The 17,520-nt window shown below is 49.1% G+C and overlaps 2 protein-coding genes across 4 annotated transcripts; both read right to left on the bottom strand.

Moving 5' to 3' along the window:
- Positions 1-10,482: 10,482 nt before the first annotated feature.
- Positions 10,483-15,759, bottom strand: LOC124676250. 3 transcript variants are annotated; one of them, XM_047212328.1, is made up of 2 exons: positions 15,222-15,759; positions 10,483-10,565 (listed from the first exon to the last, which is right to left on the bottom strand). In XM_047212328.1, the coding sequence occupies exon 1, from the start codon at positions 15,757-15,759 to the stop codon at positions 15,235-15,237; it is 525 nt and encodes a 174-aa protein (XP_047068284.1). In that variant the 3' UTR covers positions 10,483-10,565; positions 15,222-15,234. The 3 variants fall into 3 exon arrangements, with proteins under 3 accessions (XP_047068284.1, XP_047068285.1, XP_047068283.1); XM_047212329.1 differs by having other exon boundaries at positions 10,483-10,552; XM_047212327.1 differs by having other exon boundaries at positions 10,495-10,558.
- On the bottom strand, positions 12,472-14,859 carry LOC124671831 (ubiquitin recognition factor in ER-associated degradation protein 1-like). The gene is made up of 2 exons (XM_047208156.1): positions 13,864-14,859; positions 12,472-12,692 (listed from the first exon to the last, which is right to left on the bottom strand). The coding sequence occupies exons 1-2, from the start codon at positions 14,837-14,839 to the stop codon at positions 12,472-12,474; spliced, it is 1,197 nt and encodes a 398-aa protein (XP_047064112.1). The 5' UTR covers positions 14,840-14,859.
- Positions 15,760-17,520: the final 1,761 nt, after the last annotated feature.

Below are 17,520 nucleotides of genomic sequence, written 5' to 3'. Positions count from 1 at the left end.
TATGTACTAGACCGGATATAGCACATGCTCGTTAGTTTGACTAGCGAGATATCAAAGTGATCCGGGAATGGAACATCTGGACAGCGGTCAAGAATATCCTGAAGTACTTGAAAAGAACTAAGGATATGTTTCTTTGTTATGGAGGTGACCAAGAGCTCGTTGTAAATGGTTACACCGATGCAAGTTGGAACACTGATCCTGATGACTCTAAGTCACAATCTGGGTACGTGTTTATATTGAATGGTGCTTCGCGATAGAGCTGGGCAAGCTCGAAGCGGTGCACGGTGGCGAAGTCTTCAACGAGAATCGAGTACATAGCGGCTTCGGAGGCTTCATCGAAGCGGTATGGATGAAGAGGTTCATTGTAGAGCTCGGTGTGGTTCCTAGTGCATTGGACCCATTAATCATTTATCGTGATTACATGGGTGCCATCGCCAATGCACAAGAGCCAAGGTCACACAAGAGGTCGAAGCATATCAAGCTGCGTTACCACTCGATTCGCGAGTACATCGAAGATGGAGAAGTAAAGATTTGCAAAGTACACACTGATCCGAATGTAGCAGATCCGTTGACTAAAGCTCTCCCTAGGGCAAAGCATGACCAACACCGGAATGCCATGGGTGTTAGGTATATTACAATGTAATCTAGATTATTGACTCTAGTGCAAGTGGGAGACTGAAGGAGATATGCCCTAGAGGCAATAATAAAAGTAGTTATTATTTATATCTCTATGTTTATGATAAATGTTTATATATCATGCTAGAATTGTATTAACCAGAAACATTAGTACATGTGTGATATGTAGACAAACAAGAAGTCCCTAGTATGCCTCTTAAACTAGCTTGTTGATTAATGGATGATTAGTTTCATAATCATGAACATTGGATGTTATTAATAACAAGGTTATATCATTATATGAATGATGTAATGGACACACCCAATTAAGCGTAGCATAAGATCTCGTCATTAAGTTGTTTGCTATAAGCTTTCGATACATAGTTACCTAGTCCTTATGACCATGAGATCATGTAAATCACTTATACCGGAAAGGTACTTTGATTACACCAAACACCACTGCGTAAATGGGTGGCTATAAAGGTGGGATTAAGTATCCGGAAAGTATGAGTTGAGGCATATGGATCAATAGTGGGATTTGTCCATCCCGATGATGGATAGATATACTCTGGGCCCTCTCGGTGGAATGTCGTCTAATGTCTTGCAAGCATATGAATGAGTTCATAAGAGACCACATACCACGGTACGAGTAAAGAGTACTTGTCAGGAGACGAGGTTGAACAAGGTATAGAGTGATACCGAAGATCAAACCTCGGACAAGTAAAATATCGCGAGACAAAGGGAATTGGTAATGTATGTGAATGGTTCATTCGATCACTAAAGTCATCGTTGAATATGTGGGAGCCATTATGGATCTCCGGATCCCGCTATTGGTTATTGGTCGGAGTGAGTACTCAACCATGTCCGCATAGTTCTCGAACCGTAGGGTGACACACTTAAAGTTGGATGTTGAAATGGTAGTTCTTGAATATGGAATGAAGTTGGAATATTTGTTCGGAGTCCCGGATGTGATCCCGAACATCACGAGGAGTCCCGGAATGGTCCGGAGAATAAGATTCATATATAGGATGTCATTTTATGTGAATAAAATGTCGCGGAAGGTTCTATGGAAGGTTCTAGAAGGTTCTAGAAAAGTCCGGAAGAAACCACCAAGGAAGGTGGAGTCCACAAGGGACTCCACCCCCATGGCCGGCCAACCCTAGTGGGGGAGGAGTCCCAAGTGGACTCCCCCTTAGGGGCCGGCCACCCCCACATGGGAGGTGGGAATCCCACCTTTGGGTGGGAGTCCTAGTTGGGCTAGGATTGCCCCCTATGGAAGGATTTGGTTCGGGTCTTATTCGAAGACTTGGACACCACCTCTTGGGGTTCCACCTATATAATGAGGGCCAAGGGGAGGGGGCCGGCCACCTCAAACACCACCAAGGTGGCCGCACTCCTATAGTGGCCGGCGCCCCCTCTCCCCAAACCCTAGCCGCCCCGCTCCTCCACTTCCCGCACGCTTAGCGAAGCTCCGCCGGACTTCTTCACCACCACCGACACCACGCCGTCGTGCTGTCGGATTCAAGAGGAGCTACTACTTCCGCTGCCCGCCGGAACGGGGAGGTGGACGTCGTCTTCATCAACAACCGGACGTGTGACCGAGTACGGAGGTGCTGCCCGTTCGTGGCGCCGGAACCGATCGTGATCAAGATCTTCTACGCGCTTTTGCAAGCGGCAAGTGAACGTCTACCGCAGCAACAAGAGCCTCATCTTGTAGGCTTTGGAATCTCTTCAAGGGTGAGACTCGATACCCCCTCGTTGCTACCGTCTTCTAGATTGCATCTTGGCTTGGATTGCGTGTTCGCGGTAGGAAAATTTTTGTTTTCTATGCAACGTTATCCTACACATATATGATGGGTTAGTTCATGAAGCATAATTGACAAGGCTTACCATACCACATGACTTCTCGTGGCACATTCTTCATGCTTCATGTGTTGACCAAACTTGAATCTATTCTTCACTCTTTGTATCGGTCAACCTTGTATCTTCTCATGCTCTAACATATTATCTTGAGGTGTATAAAGAACTCTTCATTTGTTTGCATGATCTAAATCTTAGTCAACCATAGCTGAACTTATGAGACTATCATGACACCGACTTAGAGCCATATCTTGAATTCTTCACTTGGAATCAAGCACTCAAGATTTTGATCATTCATTTCTTAACACATAAGCTAGAGCATGGCTAATATTGAGTTCCACATAAGAACTTCATCTTCATTTCTTCTTCTTGATCATATCACATATATGTCTTCAAATCGATGATCTTGATGCCAATACTCAAGGTATATCTTTTATCTTCATGACATACATACTTGAATCCAACACATGGACTACAAGTATTTCTTATGGAATATCCCTTCATATAAACTCAATGAAAACATTAGTCCATAGGTATTGTCATTATACCAAAACCACATATAGAGGCAATGTACCCTTACAAAGGAAGACATTAATTTAGATGACAACGCTACAAAATATGGGCAATGAGGTCGCGTAATGGTACTTGTTGCCTGTGAACATGAGATCGGTTCATATGATCTTTGCCTTTGCTTCCCAAGATGGGAAGATGTCACTGTTCTTGGTTGGGCGTTAAAATGAAAAGGCTGCAACTGGAGTGAGATGGAGAGGCTTGAGCACCCGTTCTTTTTTTCGTGTTTCTCATAAGTGGGAAATAAATTCCTATGAGATTCAATAAAATACATTTGGTTCGATACATTACAATCTATATCTCTTATAAAGAAAAATCCCACTAGAGGGTCATTTAAGTTGTCTATCTCAACATGTAAGCTATCTCCATCATCCATTCTATTAGCCATCCAATTGTACATATCATCCCCCACTAACATTCATTAATACTCTACATGCAAACCACGTCATCTAGTTTTTAAGCCATCCAATTATCCACGTCATCAATTTTAGCCGCCAACTACATACCCATTTCAAGTCAGCTTTATAAGTTAGCCTCTTGACTATTTATGCCAATTGAATCATGCATGTTCCTACAGGTGACATCCTATTCCAATCAACTTATTTTTTTTTGCTTTTTACAAAATAGAGTTTTCAGAAAAAATTTCCACTGCAACGCGCGGGGTATCATTCTAGTTACATATATGATTTCTACCAAGATGTGAGACCTTCCGAAAAAATTGCTACTCCATCTGTCCCAAAATAACGGTTACAAATTTATCCAGATTTATATATACTAAAACATGCCTAGATATATGTGAATTTAGACAAAATCTAGGACTCGCTTATTTTGGAACGGTGGGAGTACATCTGTACATGTGTGTGAAAACTATGACATACACTCAATCCCTACTTTCATGTGTTTTCATGCAGTGCAACCAAATAATGTATGTTATGGATCATCCGTTTTCGATTCATGTAGGATTTTAAGTACCGCGGCATATTTCTGTTCTTGTATTCTCCAATTTCCCGATTTTTAAAATCTTGCCAACCAAGAGAAGCCCTCGGTGTATTTCATTTCAGTTCAAACGTGGAAGATGGAGAGCCGCCTCAGCGTCGATGTTTAATTTGGATTGCACGTATAAACGAGGAGTACTACCATACGTGAGGTGTATGAGAGCTGGCGCAATTTACGTTTCAGGCGTATCCCGCCGGCCGGCCGGCCCGTATCCCGTCCTTAATTGATGCGCGCAGAATGTACGGACGTGCATACGGCAACACGACGCAACGTCTGGATATGGAATGAATGTGAAACCCGGGAGCCGGGAGAGGAAGCAATTCAAAATCCCGCCGTACCGCGCGGAGGGGTTGGTAGGTTTGTTTGTTGGGCTTCGGCTATCCATCCATGCAGCAGGAGTACTGGTACAGCAGCAGTACTGATTCGAAATCCTAAATGTCAGCCATCAATATCGGCAATTCCGCATTAAGTGCAATGCGCCTCTGCTGCCTCGGATCAGATGGACACGCGCGTTCCTCCTTCCGTTAATCCCGTGCTGCTCCTCTGCTCTGCGCACGCGCATTTCAAATCCCCACCTCCTTCCTTCCGCCAGACCTCGGAGCAGAGCACAGCAGCAGTCTGGGCAGAGCACGGCCTGGATCGAGATGCACGCGTGCTTCCATGGCGGAGGCGGCAGCGGCAGGACCAGGACCATCAGCATCATCAGGGACCTCACCAAGAACGTAAGCCCTTCGCCCACTTCCACCATGTTTTGTATGCGCGTGCGCATGCAGAGATGCATCGACGTGTTTGTGTGTGTGTGACACTCCGATCTGTGCGCAGATGAAGGCCATGTCGCTCAAGGTGAAGGCGGGCGGCGGCGGGGGCAAGGCGCGGGCGCGACGGCGGCGTCGACAAGGGAGCGGGGCGGAGGCAGAGGAGGACCTGGAGATGCAGGACAAGGACACCGCCGCAGCGGCATCGACGTCAGCGTCCGCCAAGATCGCGCCGGAGGAGGAGCGAGGAGGGAAGAGACCGACGCGAAACTGCGACAACTGCCGATCCGCCCTGGCTAACGTCGCCGAGGAGGATGAGGAGGACGACGTCGCCGAGGAGGGCACGGCGGCGGGGGTCGCGGACCGTGCGGACGGAGAGGAGGGCAGCGACGGGGAGTGGGTGGCGGAGCCGGAGCCCGGGGTGCTGATGACGCTGGTGTCGCGCCCCGACGGCACCAACCACCTCCGCAAGCTGCGGTTCCAGGAGGAGCTGTTCGACGGGCCGCGCGCGGCGCAGCGCTGGTGGGCCGACAACTACGACTGCATCGTCGAGCTCTACAGCATCGTGCAGTCCAGCGGAGGGTCGCCCGACGACGGCGGCGCCGAGGACATCGCGGAGGAGGACGAGCCCGCGACGCCGTGCCAATCCGAGGACGACCGCCACCAACGGCGGCGGTGGCAGCGGCTGGGGTGCGATTCGGCCTCCACCTCCGGTGGGCCGTCCAGCGGGAGCGGAAGCGGCAGCGGCGGTGGGTCGGCGGCCAGCACGGTGGGCTCGCCCATACTGGGCCTCGTCGTCGCCACGCCCAACAGTAGCAAAAGAGACAAAGGCCCAGGCCCAGGCCAAGGGCAACCGCACGAACACAAATGTCGTTCCTTGCACATAAATTAGATAGGAATAGCAGCTTTTTTTCCGAGGTGTTCTTGTCAATCAATCTTGCAGAAACAGATTTAATCACGAGGTTACTATAGCTACATTTATACTGATTACTGGTTACAACAGTGGATCGGTGTTCCCATGATTTCACCTGCACACATCTGTAGCTCTGTGTACTTCATCCTGTTTGCCACATGCCATGTATTATCCCTCAAGGCTCAAGGCGCCATTGCAACTGTATCAACTTCCCTACTTCCTGCGGCCAACAGCAAGCCAATTTACACAGCTTACAGTAGCTCAGCCTTCAGGCACATGGTTATGGGTTCGTCCTTACCGTGTTTGTGGTAAGTAAGTAGAGTAATTTTGAGTGACTAGCCTGGGGGTTTGTATGGTTAAGGCTTCCTCTGGCCTGCAAACTCTTCTGAATTTTAGGCAAGAGATTAATTTGAGCCAGAAAACACCATCTTGGAACCGTCACCTGCAAAGTCCAAGTCAACCATGCTCCTCACAATGTGGACAGGGGTTACTGCCTCAACCAAGAGCTGCTGCTGCTGCAAGGAGAGCAAAGAGCAGTGCGGTTCTCAAAATCACCCTCACCCACGTGGTTTGCATGCTAATCCCCTCAACCTCAGTACAGAACACAACCCTGGGCTTGTCTTTGGAACTAAATGCCTGCAGCCTACACTAACATAACGTGCTCTGGACTGCCCGATACGTATTCACTGATTTTTGAATTTAAAAAAAAAAGAAAAAACATCACTGATACTTGAAGGATACCGAAAGGATACTGGAGGGGGTACGGAAAACACTGCGAGCCCTCCCTAGGAAGGCAGAATGCTCCATCTCCTAGTCCCCTCCCCTACAGCCTAGCACTCCTGCTCCATGGATTGATCTCTGGTTTTCTTCCTTTCTCATTTAGATCAACAATGGCTAGCGGTAGTCCCCTTCCCTACACGTGCAGAGGACTTAGTTTGTGTGCATCGAAACTTCCGCCTTATATCCATGAGATCACCGGAGTATGAATCTGGCCCATCAATATTCTGGGACATAGGAGGAGATAGCTATGAACTATTTGTTGGTGGTGCAGATTTCCTCCAGCAAGCTAAGTTCTCGCTAGATGAACCAAAATTTGAAGCTTTGTTGCATGATATTGGAGTACTAGACATCGAGGATGCTGCAACTGAAGTCATGGAGGAGTGAACTATTTAAGTTTATGCTTTGAATCTTATTTATATGCGCTCATTTTGTGAACTGATTAAGTGATTTGTGATCTTTGGACCATGTTATCATCCATTTACCCTATGAAAAATCTTTAGTTTCTATATTTAAAATTGTATTTATATATATGAACGTATCCCCGTATTTCCATTTTTGGGAAAATGTCGTATCGCGGTATCGCCGTATCGCGTATCGGATACGTATCGCCGTATCTGTGCTTCCTAGCCCGCGTGCAGTCAAAGAGATTGAGAAGGTTCTTTCAGACATTGCAAGGAATTTTCTGTGGATGTCCAAATCATTGGATACAGTTTCCTGGTTAGGTTTTGCAATGAAGGAACTGAAAGACTACTGGTACAAGAAGTCATGACGATGGGCCACTTGATAAATTCTCTTTCAGTAGCACTAACCGCAAACATCTTGGCACCTCTGGCAACTAGGCGTTGCATGGAGACTGATCAGTCTTCTTCACGTCTTCGATTTCATACCCAAAAATCCAGTTTCCGACCTGGCAAACTCGATGCTGATGTGAATGATCCTTAAACGAAAGTTCTTTGCTAGCTGAACCGGTACGCAACCCAGGAGGCGGCGGAAAAGTCACAAACCCATCTAGGGTTCCGTCCTCCTCGCCGGCGATACCGCCGGTCCGCTCCGCCTCCGGTGGCCTTGGGGCCTTGGAGGTGTGGCGGACCACGGTCCCTCGCCGGCGGGGAGTTTTCGTTCTTAATTTAGTTTGCTTTTAAGTGTCTTTTTGGGGATGGTGAGGCGGTGGCTACATCCTGAAGTCAGAATAAGGTCCTCCCCGTCCTATCCTCGCTCCGGTGGTGCATCTACCGCTGACGGAGGACGCGTGGAGTTGTGTGCCCGTCGGATCTCCTGGGATCCGGTCGGTTTTCGTGTTTGTTGGTGTGGTTTCATGTCAGTCTCTTCCGATCTACGGTTGTCATCATTGGCGATGGTTGCTGCTCTGGTGCGCTGGTTTTTTGGGACCTTAGCACGACGACTTCCCGTCTGTCTACTACAACAAGCTCTACTACGACAAGCTTTGCCTGACTCCGGCGATGGAGGGGCGAGGACAGCGGCGCCTTCGGCTCGTGCTAGTGTTTGTAGTCGTCGCTAGGTGGTCTGAATACCAATTTGTAATTTTCTTTACCTTTTGAATTATTTGTACTACTGTTGATGATTATTAATAGATCGGTGGATTTCTCGCAAAAAAAAAAATTCGATGCTGATGTACCCAAACACGAACAACAATCAGAACCCAGGTATCAAATATCTTGAACCTGAGTTGTTCAGAAACATTTGCATCACTGCCAAAATGGATGCTTTGCAGCTTTTGGTTGATCCTACCGGAGCGCACAGCTGGCAGTCAGAATGTTCAACAAGAAGGACCTGGTGAGGACAGAGCAATACTGACTGACTGGCCCAACGACTTCACTGCTCTGGATGTACTGTATCACTCATGATCTCCAGCGGCGCGACGCAAATGGTCGTTGAGCGACCGTTTTCGTCCGCCGTGACCGGAAATGCGTCTGGGCCCTGCTCCAGTAAGGCGACGCAAAGTGACCGGCTCGTCTGCGGAGACGCAAACCTGGCCCAAATATGCGTCAGGTTTGCGTCTCCGCGGACACGCCGAGCGTCCTCCATTTCTTACCCGGTCCCGCAAGTCAGCGAGAGCGGAATCGACCGGTTCGACTTGTTTCATTTTCCCCGTCGTTGCTGCCCTAGTGCGACGCCCCCACCCCAACCCCTGCCGCCGCCGTCCACCGCCGTCCGCCGCAGCGCCGCAGTACTCGCCGTCGGCACCGTTGTCGCCGCGCGGGAGAGCAGGATCGTACTCGGGGTTGGCTCCGGCGCGAACCTGCCGGCTGTTTTCGGGCGAAACGTTGCCGGTTGCGCCGCCCTTCCGCGCCGCCCACGACCTGTTCGACCAATTGCGCCGGTAGGTTCCTTCTCCTTTTTTGGGCGCGATTTGTGCGCGGCCATTGATCAACAGTTCGTATCGACGCAGATGGACGCGTGGCATATGGTGGAGAAGTTCCGCGCGGAGATCGTTGACTCCTCTTCGGACGACGAGTCCGATCAGTCGGCGCAGACATTGGCAACTACTGCGGCCTCCATGATCCACGAGTTCACCTCAAACCCGGGGCCGCAGCACCGGGGCTCTGTGAAGGGGCGCTCCAAAAACCTGCCGCGCAACAGAGTGGCAGGGCAAGCCCGCCTCCACAAGGACTACTTCCACCTCACCAATCCGATCTTCCCGGAAAAACTGTTCCGGCGCCGATACAAGATGTCAAGGGACCTGTTCTTGGTCATTCTACGGGGCGTCAGGAACTACGACCCCTACTTCCAATGCAGGCCCGATGCAACAGGTGCGCTAGGCTTCATCTCCTACCAAAAATGCTCTGCGGCTGTTCGCATGCTCTCATATGGAATGGCTGCTGATATATTCGATGAGTATCTTCGAATGGGTGAGAGCACCTGCCTTGAGTCCATGTACAGGTTTTGCCGAGCCGTGATTGCCGTGTTCGGAGAGTATTACTGTAGGGAGCCAAATCTTGAGGATACAAGGCGGCTCCTGTCTATCAACGAGTCTAGAGGGTTCCCAGGGATGATTGGCAGCATAGATTGCATGCACTGGGAGTGGAAAAACTGTCCATTTCGATGGCAGGGTCAGTACAGCGGGCATGAGGAGGGACGGACTGTCATTCTTGAAGCTGTCATATCTCAAGATTTATGGATTTGGCATTCATTCTTTGGCATGGCCGGTTCCAACAATGATATCAATGTGTTGCACCGATCACCGGTTTTCGAAAGGCTCATGCAAGGCAAAGCTCCCCGGGTGAGCTATGAGATCAATGGAAATGCATATGACAAGCCATATTATCTTGCTGATGGTATCTACCCTGACTGGGCCACATTGGTGAAGACTGTCCGTACTCCAAACTCCGAGAAGACGAGGAGGTTTGCCAAGATGCAAGAGGCTTGCAGGAAAGATGTGGAGCGTGGATTTGGTGTGCTCCAAGCTCGGTGGGCAATTGTCCGTCACCCGGCAAGAACATGGTCGCTGAAGAACATGCATGAGGTGATGACATGCTGCGTGATCATGCACAACATGATCGTTGAGAACGAGCGTCCTGATGGCCGCAATGAGAACCAGTGGGAATTCCAAGGTGAGTTGGTTGCGCCAATTCCTGGAGCTTCTACTTGGGCGGACTATCTACATATGAATGTAGAAGTCACAAACGATACCGTCTCCAAACAGCTGCATACGGATCTGATTGAGCATCAATGGACCATGGGTAGCCATGAAGATCATGCCTAGAGGACTAGTATCTTATTTTCATGTAGACTTTTCAAAATTTAAATGTAATAACTATGACTTCGTTGAAATCCTTATTTTGTTGTTTCAAAACTTCATATTTGATGCAAACGCGGAAATGCGCCGGGCCGCTGGAGCCACCCAAAGGTGCAAACGGACGCGCGGACAAAAACGGTTTGTCTCGCGTCCGCCGCGCGACGCAAACGGACATTTCGGACGTCTGAAATGCGTCGCGCCCCTGGAGATGCCCTTAGTGGTAACTGTGGTGCATCAGAGTTGCCAGAGATGCTCCCAGCCATGCACAAGGTGACCCAGATGCAGTTGTTGAGATCCTTGTGCCTCCTGATCCTGCATGCTACATCAGTTCTATTCAGTAATAGCAAAAACCATCATAATTTACCTGCTGTCTCGAAAGACAGCCAAAGCTAAATATATACATCTACCGTATGTACTCTAACAAGATTTCTTCGTTCTCGTGTACTGACCTAGACCAAGAATTAAATTATTGTTTCTAAGTCGACGATTATAAACATCGATTCTTTATCTACCAGAAGTCGGATAGCAGCACATTTAAAAAATTATGTGCACCACTTAAGTGAAATGTATAATTGAGAAGTTGCAAGCTTTTGCATATAAAGTTTGCAGACAATTATTTTGACCAAATTTAGGCTTCATGATATGCTACTTGGTTGACCTAGGAATAAAAGTTTCTCCTGCGATGAAGTAGCAAAGGCATAACTATTATGGTGCTGCTAGAGGGATGGCGCGAGAGGGCCGTCCGGGGGCCTTTCCCACGGCCGATGGCAAGAGGGGAGGGATTTCCTTCTTAATTCTTGCTTGATTAGATTGATACGTCCCACTCTCCTTATATAGAGAGATTTACTTGACCCCTAAGTGACATAGGCATTCCCAATGGGCCTGCCGAAAATGGTACCCGGGGTTTTATTGAAGGCCTAGGACTCGAAGAATAAGAAGATTCGGAAGCCCAGTTAGTGATTAAGGAAAGATAAAGTTGTATTAGGAAATATAGATTTGTAATCTTGCGGGACGGGTACGAAACCCTCCCGAACTCTGTAACTTGTATATCACGAAAACCCTCGGCTCCACCTCCTATATAAGGGGGAGTCGAGGGACGAAGAAAGGATCGAATCTATTGTCAACAGAACCCTAGTTTTTGCAATCAGCGAGTACTTTTCGGCTGAAACCTTCGAGATCTACTTGCCCTCTACTTCTAACAAAACCCTAGTCTACAATCTGTAGGCATTGACAAGTTAATCCCTTGTCACTAAGCAAGCGACCCTTATCTTCGACACAACACAAACCTAACACCTAAAACGAGCCTTTTACATCTCGGCTTGTTTTATTACTCTCAACCTGAAATGGACTGGGACGCTTTTATTGTTGACCCCTGAACATAAAGTGGACACCGTCCGCCCGTCGAACGTGCACTTGTACAGCCACCTGGATCCCATGGAAACCAGCGGGACAAAAGGAGCCCGCGCGGCGGCCGGCGGCGGAATGCAGTGGTGCTACGCGGTGCGCTCCTGTCGGTGATACCATGCCTTCTCCCAGCCGGATATTGTCGATGGCGCAGACTTTGAGGTCGCTGCCCGCGGGAAAAACAGCATGTCCGCCGCCCGTGGGAGAAACCGCACGCCCAAGATCCCCGACGCAGCGGACGAGATCGAGGTCCGTTGCGCAACGAAGCACAACTTGGAGGAGCTGCAGCTGTAGATCACGCATCTCCCGCACACGCCGACGCACTAGGAGGCCGCGCGCAGCAGCCTGCAGCCTCACCGCCGACGACACGTGGTGGATAGCAATCCAAGCCGGAAGCGGTGACGGCGGCGGAGGGAAACGGACCTGGTGGAAGGGCATCCCGGGCGGTGTCGATGTAGAGCCCGGGGTCAAGGTCTCTCCCACACTGCCGAAAGGCAGGGACGGCGTCGGTGGCGGTAGCAGCAGCTGATGTTGTTGCAGCTGCCCACCGAACGGCAGGGACAGCGTCGGTGAGGACAGCAGCTGCAGCGGCAGCGTTGGTGGCGGCTGCAACTGCTGTTGCTGCTGCAGCGTCCCGGTGGGGAAGAAGGCGGCCGGCTGCTGGAGAAGAGGGACCCCCGTCGCCGAGGTAGGGCCCGGCCCAGAGATGGTGGACAGTGGAGCGGAGACTGCAACAGCCCGGTGTTGGGTGGCGGCGACGACAGCAGCAGCGTCGGCTGCAGCGGCCCGGCGATCGCGGCGGAGGCCGCCTGGTGCATTGGCTACCACGGCAGCAGCGCCGCCGGTGGCGGTGGCCCGTAGGGACCGGCCAGGAAGAGGCGGATCTCCTGGACAGCAGTGGTGAGATCGCGGATTGCTCCGGCGATCTCCTCCGGGGTGAGGGCGACGGGAAGAGGCGCGGTGGAGGTGGCCGGCACCGGCCTGGGCGGGGCGGGGCGGGGCGCCGGTGGTGGTGGCCATCGGGCCAGTGGTGGTGGGATGGCTGGACATGATCGAACCCGGAAAGCTGATACCAAATTGTTATAGTGGGATTTCCTTCTTAATTCTTGCTTGATTAGATTGATACGTCTCCTCTCCTTATATAGAGAGGTTTACTTGACCCCTAAGCAAGCGACCCTTATCTCTAATTAACCCTAAGACTAACGGGCTATACCGCCAGCCCAAGCCCATTACGTACTCTAACAGTAACATACTGTTGTGCCACATTACTGAGATGAATGTTAATCAAATCCGTGTTCATCATCTACATTAGGCCTAGATATGCCACATATATTACTAACATCACATGCGTAGTACTAGTAGTACCATGCTAAAGCCTATATCTTAGATGTAGGTGCTTTGGAAAGTTTAGTTCAGAAGAATCTGCAGATAGAAACATATACTCCCTCCATTAAAAAATAAGTGTCGAAACTTTATCTAGATTGGGAGTGGCGTTTTGGCACCCGGGAGCATATGCTCCCGGTTTCTAAACTTTATTTTAAATGCACTTTTAAAATGTTGAAAAATTTGAACACAAAATTTAGTAGATACATCTCGAAATTCTACACGTTCACAAAGTGGTTCCACAGAAAACCGACATTTTGAGTGTCATCTGTAAAAAAGACAAATTTTTCTGTAAAAAATGGTTGTGTATGAGACGTTTTGTTTATCTTTTTCGCACAAGTCACAAAAAATGTCGGTTTTTTGCAAGACTTGGTCTGCGCACGTAAAATGTTGATACGTAAGCAAGAAATTTTTTGTTCGAATTTTTTGAACATTTCAAAATATTTTTCCGGTGGCAGGAGCATATGCTCCCATGTTCCGAATTGAATTTCCGATCTAGATTCGGATACATCGACAACTAAAATATCATCGCATTTACAAAAAGATATTGCCAATAACATGCATTCAAAGATACTAAAAGTAACAATGACTGATCTCTTTTGAGAAATGTTTTGAACTAGATTAACAGATAGCCATCAAGCAAAGAATTTATACACTTTATTTCTATCAGACAGCTGCTTATTCAGATGTATGCCAAGTGAAGATACAAAACTGTCTACAGCAAAAGAAAAAAAATTGTCTACAGCTACCACAGTGAGCAGACAACTTCCGAGCAAGATAGCATGTTCGATTCCAAGTTATCCGTAGTGATAGATACTGTAGCAGCTAACTCTTCAACGAGTAGCTCTTTCCACTGAACGCGTTGAACTTCGGTTCTTCCTTCTTTGGAGGCTCACTCACTTTAACAGGTTCCTTTTGTGGTTGTGCTTCTTTCTTATTGCTTGCGCTTGAACCAAAAACAAGCTTTCCTGTTTTCTGGCGTGTGGAAGTGCTAGCTCCTGAAGGTGCAGCAGTTTGCTGATTTGCCCTTTTGTTCGAGACTGAAGGTGCCGAACGTGCAGGCGCAGCAGCTGAAGGGACTTCAGGTGCTTGTTGCTTTGAACCCTTACCATCCAACCGTTTTGCCGAACCAGTGAATGGCTTGAATTTTGGTTCATCATCTTCAACATTATCTTCTTGATCTTCAGCAACTTCCTTGCTTGCAGGAACAACGGTTGGCTGCGGTTTCTCAGGTTCTTTATAATCAAGAGGGGAAGCAAAGTCCACTTCGCAATCCGTCTCGATAATGCTAACCGCAGAAGCAGGCTTGGCTTCAACAATATCAATGTGATACTGCTTGTTGTTATAAGCCACCACGATGCTGTTCCCCGTGGTCAAGCAGGAGAAAGTCCTCAGAGTCTTCTCAAGGATGGCCTTGGGATTCGAGATGTCCAGAAAGTCGCTCGTGTGAGGCTGCAGCTTCACGTAGGTACCCTTGGGCAGGGTGGCGGTCCTGACGCGCACGACGTCGCCCTCCTGAAGGAGCATGTTCTGCATCATCCAGTTAGGCATGATGATCGCGCCTTCCTCTGCCACGAACTCCAGCACGCCGCAGTGCGAAGTCCGCTCGGCGGTGGCGTTGTGGAGCTCGAACAGCATAGGGTACTCGATGCGCATGGTAGCCAGGCGAGCCAGAGCAGATGCCGGCATGATCACCTTGTCGCCGCCTTCCAGCTGTGGCCTGTTGAAGGAGGACGCTGAATAGCAGCGATAGGTTTGCTCGAAGTTGCTTGCACGCCAGAAACCAAATCTTCCCGAGGAAAACATTGTCTCGGATGACAAACAGATGGGCAAAACTGACGACGGGGTTGAGACGGCAGGGACGCGACGCGATTGAACGGGGACGGCGGCGTCGACTCGATCGATCAGTTCGCCGAGCGAGCGAGGAGATCGAATCGGCGCACCAGGTGATCGCAGCTACTCCAATCGACGAGGGGGGAAAGCTGTATATATGAGGGCTGGAGGACAGAGATAGGGGATCGAAGCCGAAACGGGATGTTAGTCGAAAGAACGGACTCCGAGATGCGGACGAACACATTACCCGCGGAAAAGGGGATTGACTCGGATGGCGTGAGGTTTCCGCGGAAGAATCCACTCCGTATCAAACAATGTCAGTGTTCCGCACTCCGCAGCCCAGGAGCGTCCATACCTCGATCGGTAGCTCAGAGGCGGCCGGGCCGTACCCAGAAGAGCTCGCGCATGATCACCGCGATGATCACGAAGTTGGGCACGGTCGTCAGCACGATACCCGCCACGGACACCGGCGGCCGAACTCTCATGGGCCCCCTCCGAGCCCGCCTCCGCTGCGCGTACCCCCGGAGCTCGGCCTCTCGCCACCGCTCCGGCGCCGGCTCGATGGCGGTGGAGGGCACGAGCGGCGGCGGGAGCTGGAAGGGGCACCGGGAGCGCCAGGACGAGGGCGGGAGGCCGAGGCGGGCGGCGCGCGGGAGGAAGACGGAGGCGAGGGCCCACCGGAGGAGCGACGCGCCGGGGCAGAGGAAGGGCGGGTACGAGGAGCCCCGGGGCGGGCACGGCACGCGGGACGCCAGGAAGAGCTGCGAGTGGAGCGACGGCGAGTGGGACGGGTGGGTCAGGATGTGGGTTAGGGCTTCGCTCCGTCGCGCCCATGTGGTAGTGGGAGTGGTAGGGGGAGTCCGTGCTCGGCGTTGGACCTTGGTGTCGGCCATGGCGACGGCGAGGGAGGCGAACTGGCCAAGCCGGAGTGGACGGCGTTGGTTGCCCGACGATAGGATGAAAGGTCCCGCTCACGTTTTCTTGTCTTGGCCGCGTGGAAACGAATGTACAGTACTGCCCCGGTGTACAACACGTGAGTTTTTGTCTATTTAAAATTAAATATTTTGTAAGAAATTCTGAAAAAGTTAACAGCATGCTATGAGTATCTACAACATATTCAAAATGAAAAGGGCAAATGCAAAGCTCACATGGCTAAATTCACATAAAAAAATAGGTAACTTTTCTGCAATGAAAAATAATTATTCAGTATTTGTGGGGCAAGATTTGTCGTTTATGTATTTGTGGCCTTGCATTTTGAATTTTGATTAGAGATTTGTGACTTAATTGATATACTCCCTCCGTTCCTTTCTATAGTGCCTATTGTATTTTGGCACGGAAATTAGCGCAAGCCATTTTTTGACACAAAACCCCTAGTGATCTTAGAGACAAAATAGGAAACTGAAATCAGATCTCAGAAAATAATCCTGTTTCCATAACCGATCGCGTCATTTACTCCCTCTCTCTCCGCTATTTTTTTTATAATCAGAATGGTTTCCACATTTTATGGACGTGAATAGATTGGTTTCCACATTTTCTGGACGGGAATAGATTGGTTTCTAGATTTTTTGGACGGGAACAGATTCGTTCCCAGATTTTCTGGACGGGAACAATAGGCATTATAGAAAGGAACGGAGGGAGTATGTGCTATCTACCATGGCTTTTTTTCTAAAAGAAGCATGGCTTCCATAATAAAGTCATTTTAGACATCAATGTGTTTTCACATTGTAAGAGTCGCTTTTTGGTAAGCTTAACCCTTACCCCCCCCCCTCCCCCTCACACATTTCACAAGACAAGTGATTTTTGAACAAATATTCTATATGTCAACTTACCTGTATAAATTGCATACAATTAACTCAATATAGAGAAGCCCGATAGAAAAAAAATACACAAATCAACTGCTTGGAGATAGATAGAGGGCATAGCCAAACTATACTAGACTAAACTAGGTTTAGCGCACCGCCACACCACTACACACAAGGACTCAAACACAATGTCCAACCGGCAAAATAGACAAAGAAAATGCCCTAACAATTCTACAACGTCATTCCATCGCTCCAACTTTGGGCGTCAACTTCATGAGTCAACTTCATGAGGCTGATGCTACTAGATGTCACTTCCTTGTCCAATGCACCAATCTGCCATGTATATGCTGAGAGAAACAAACTTATTTGCAGCAATTTCTTCATTTTAAAATTTATAAGCACTCACTGAGTACCATTGTAGTCACTCCACCACGGAGAATAAGTGATTGGTGGGTAAACCTAGAGCAAATTCCAAGAGTTGTCCTCGGCGTAATTGACAAAGTAAAAAAACAAAAAGACGTGTGTGGAGAAATGATAAAAATAAGAAGAGAGTGAATTGTTTAGCTGCATGAGATGGTGTGCATGACAAAAAAAAAAGTGGTCTAGGGATCATTAACCTAGAGGCCCAAAAACAAGGCTCTTCTGCTAAAGCGTCTTGATAAGCTTTACAATAATATAGAGTTACATTGGGTTAAGTTGGTCAGAGATTCTTATTAGTATGAGCTAATTCTCCGTGTAGCGGTGCCTCCTAGTGGTTCTTTTTGGTGGAAGAGTGTGATTTGTCTTTCAGATATCTCGAGAAGTTTGGCTAATTATAAGCATGAGAATGATTATGTTTGTTTTGGGATGATC

This window comes from Lolium rigidum, chromosome 7 (assembly GCF_022539505.1).
Source record: "Lolium rigidum isolate FL_2022 chromosome 7, APGP_CSIRO_Lrig_0.1, whole genome shotgun sequence".
NCBI classification, from domain to species: Eukaryota; Viridiplantae; Streptophyta; class Magnoliopsida; order Poales; family Poaceae; genus Lolium; species Lolium rigidum.
The sequence above is the reverse complement of the archived record's forward strand: the minus strand, read 5'-3'. Positions and strand labels throughout refer to the sequence as shown.

Coding starts and splice junctions, on each gene's coding strand:
- LOC124676250 (XM_047212328.1), bottom strand. CDS start 15,759: ATGGCCGACACCAAGGTCCAACGCCGAGCACGGACTCCCCCTACCACT.
- LOC124671831 (XM_047208156.1), bottom strand. CDS start 14,839: ATGTTTTCCTCGGGAAGATTTGGTTTCTGGCGTGCAAGCAACTTCGAG. Junction 12,693..13,863: donor AAAGAGCTACTCGTTGAAGA/GTTAGCTGCTAC, acceptor GATCATGTCCAG/CCATCCCACCACCACTGGCC.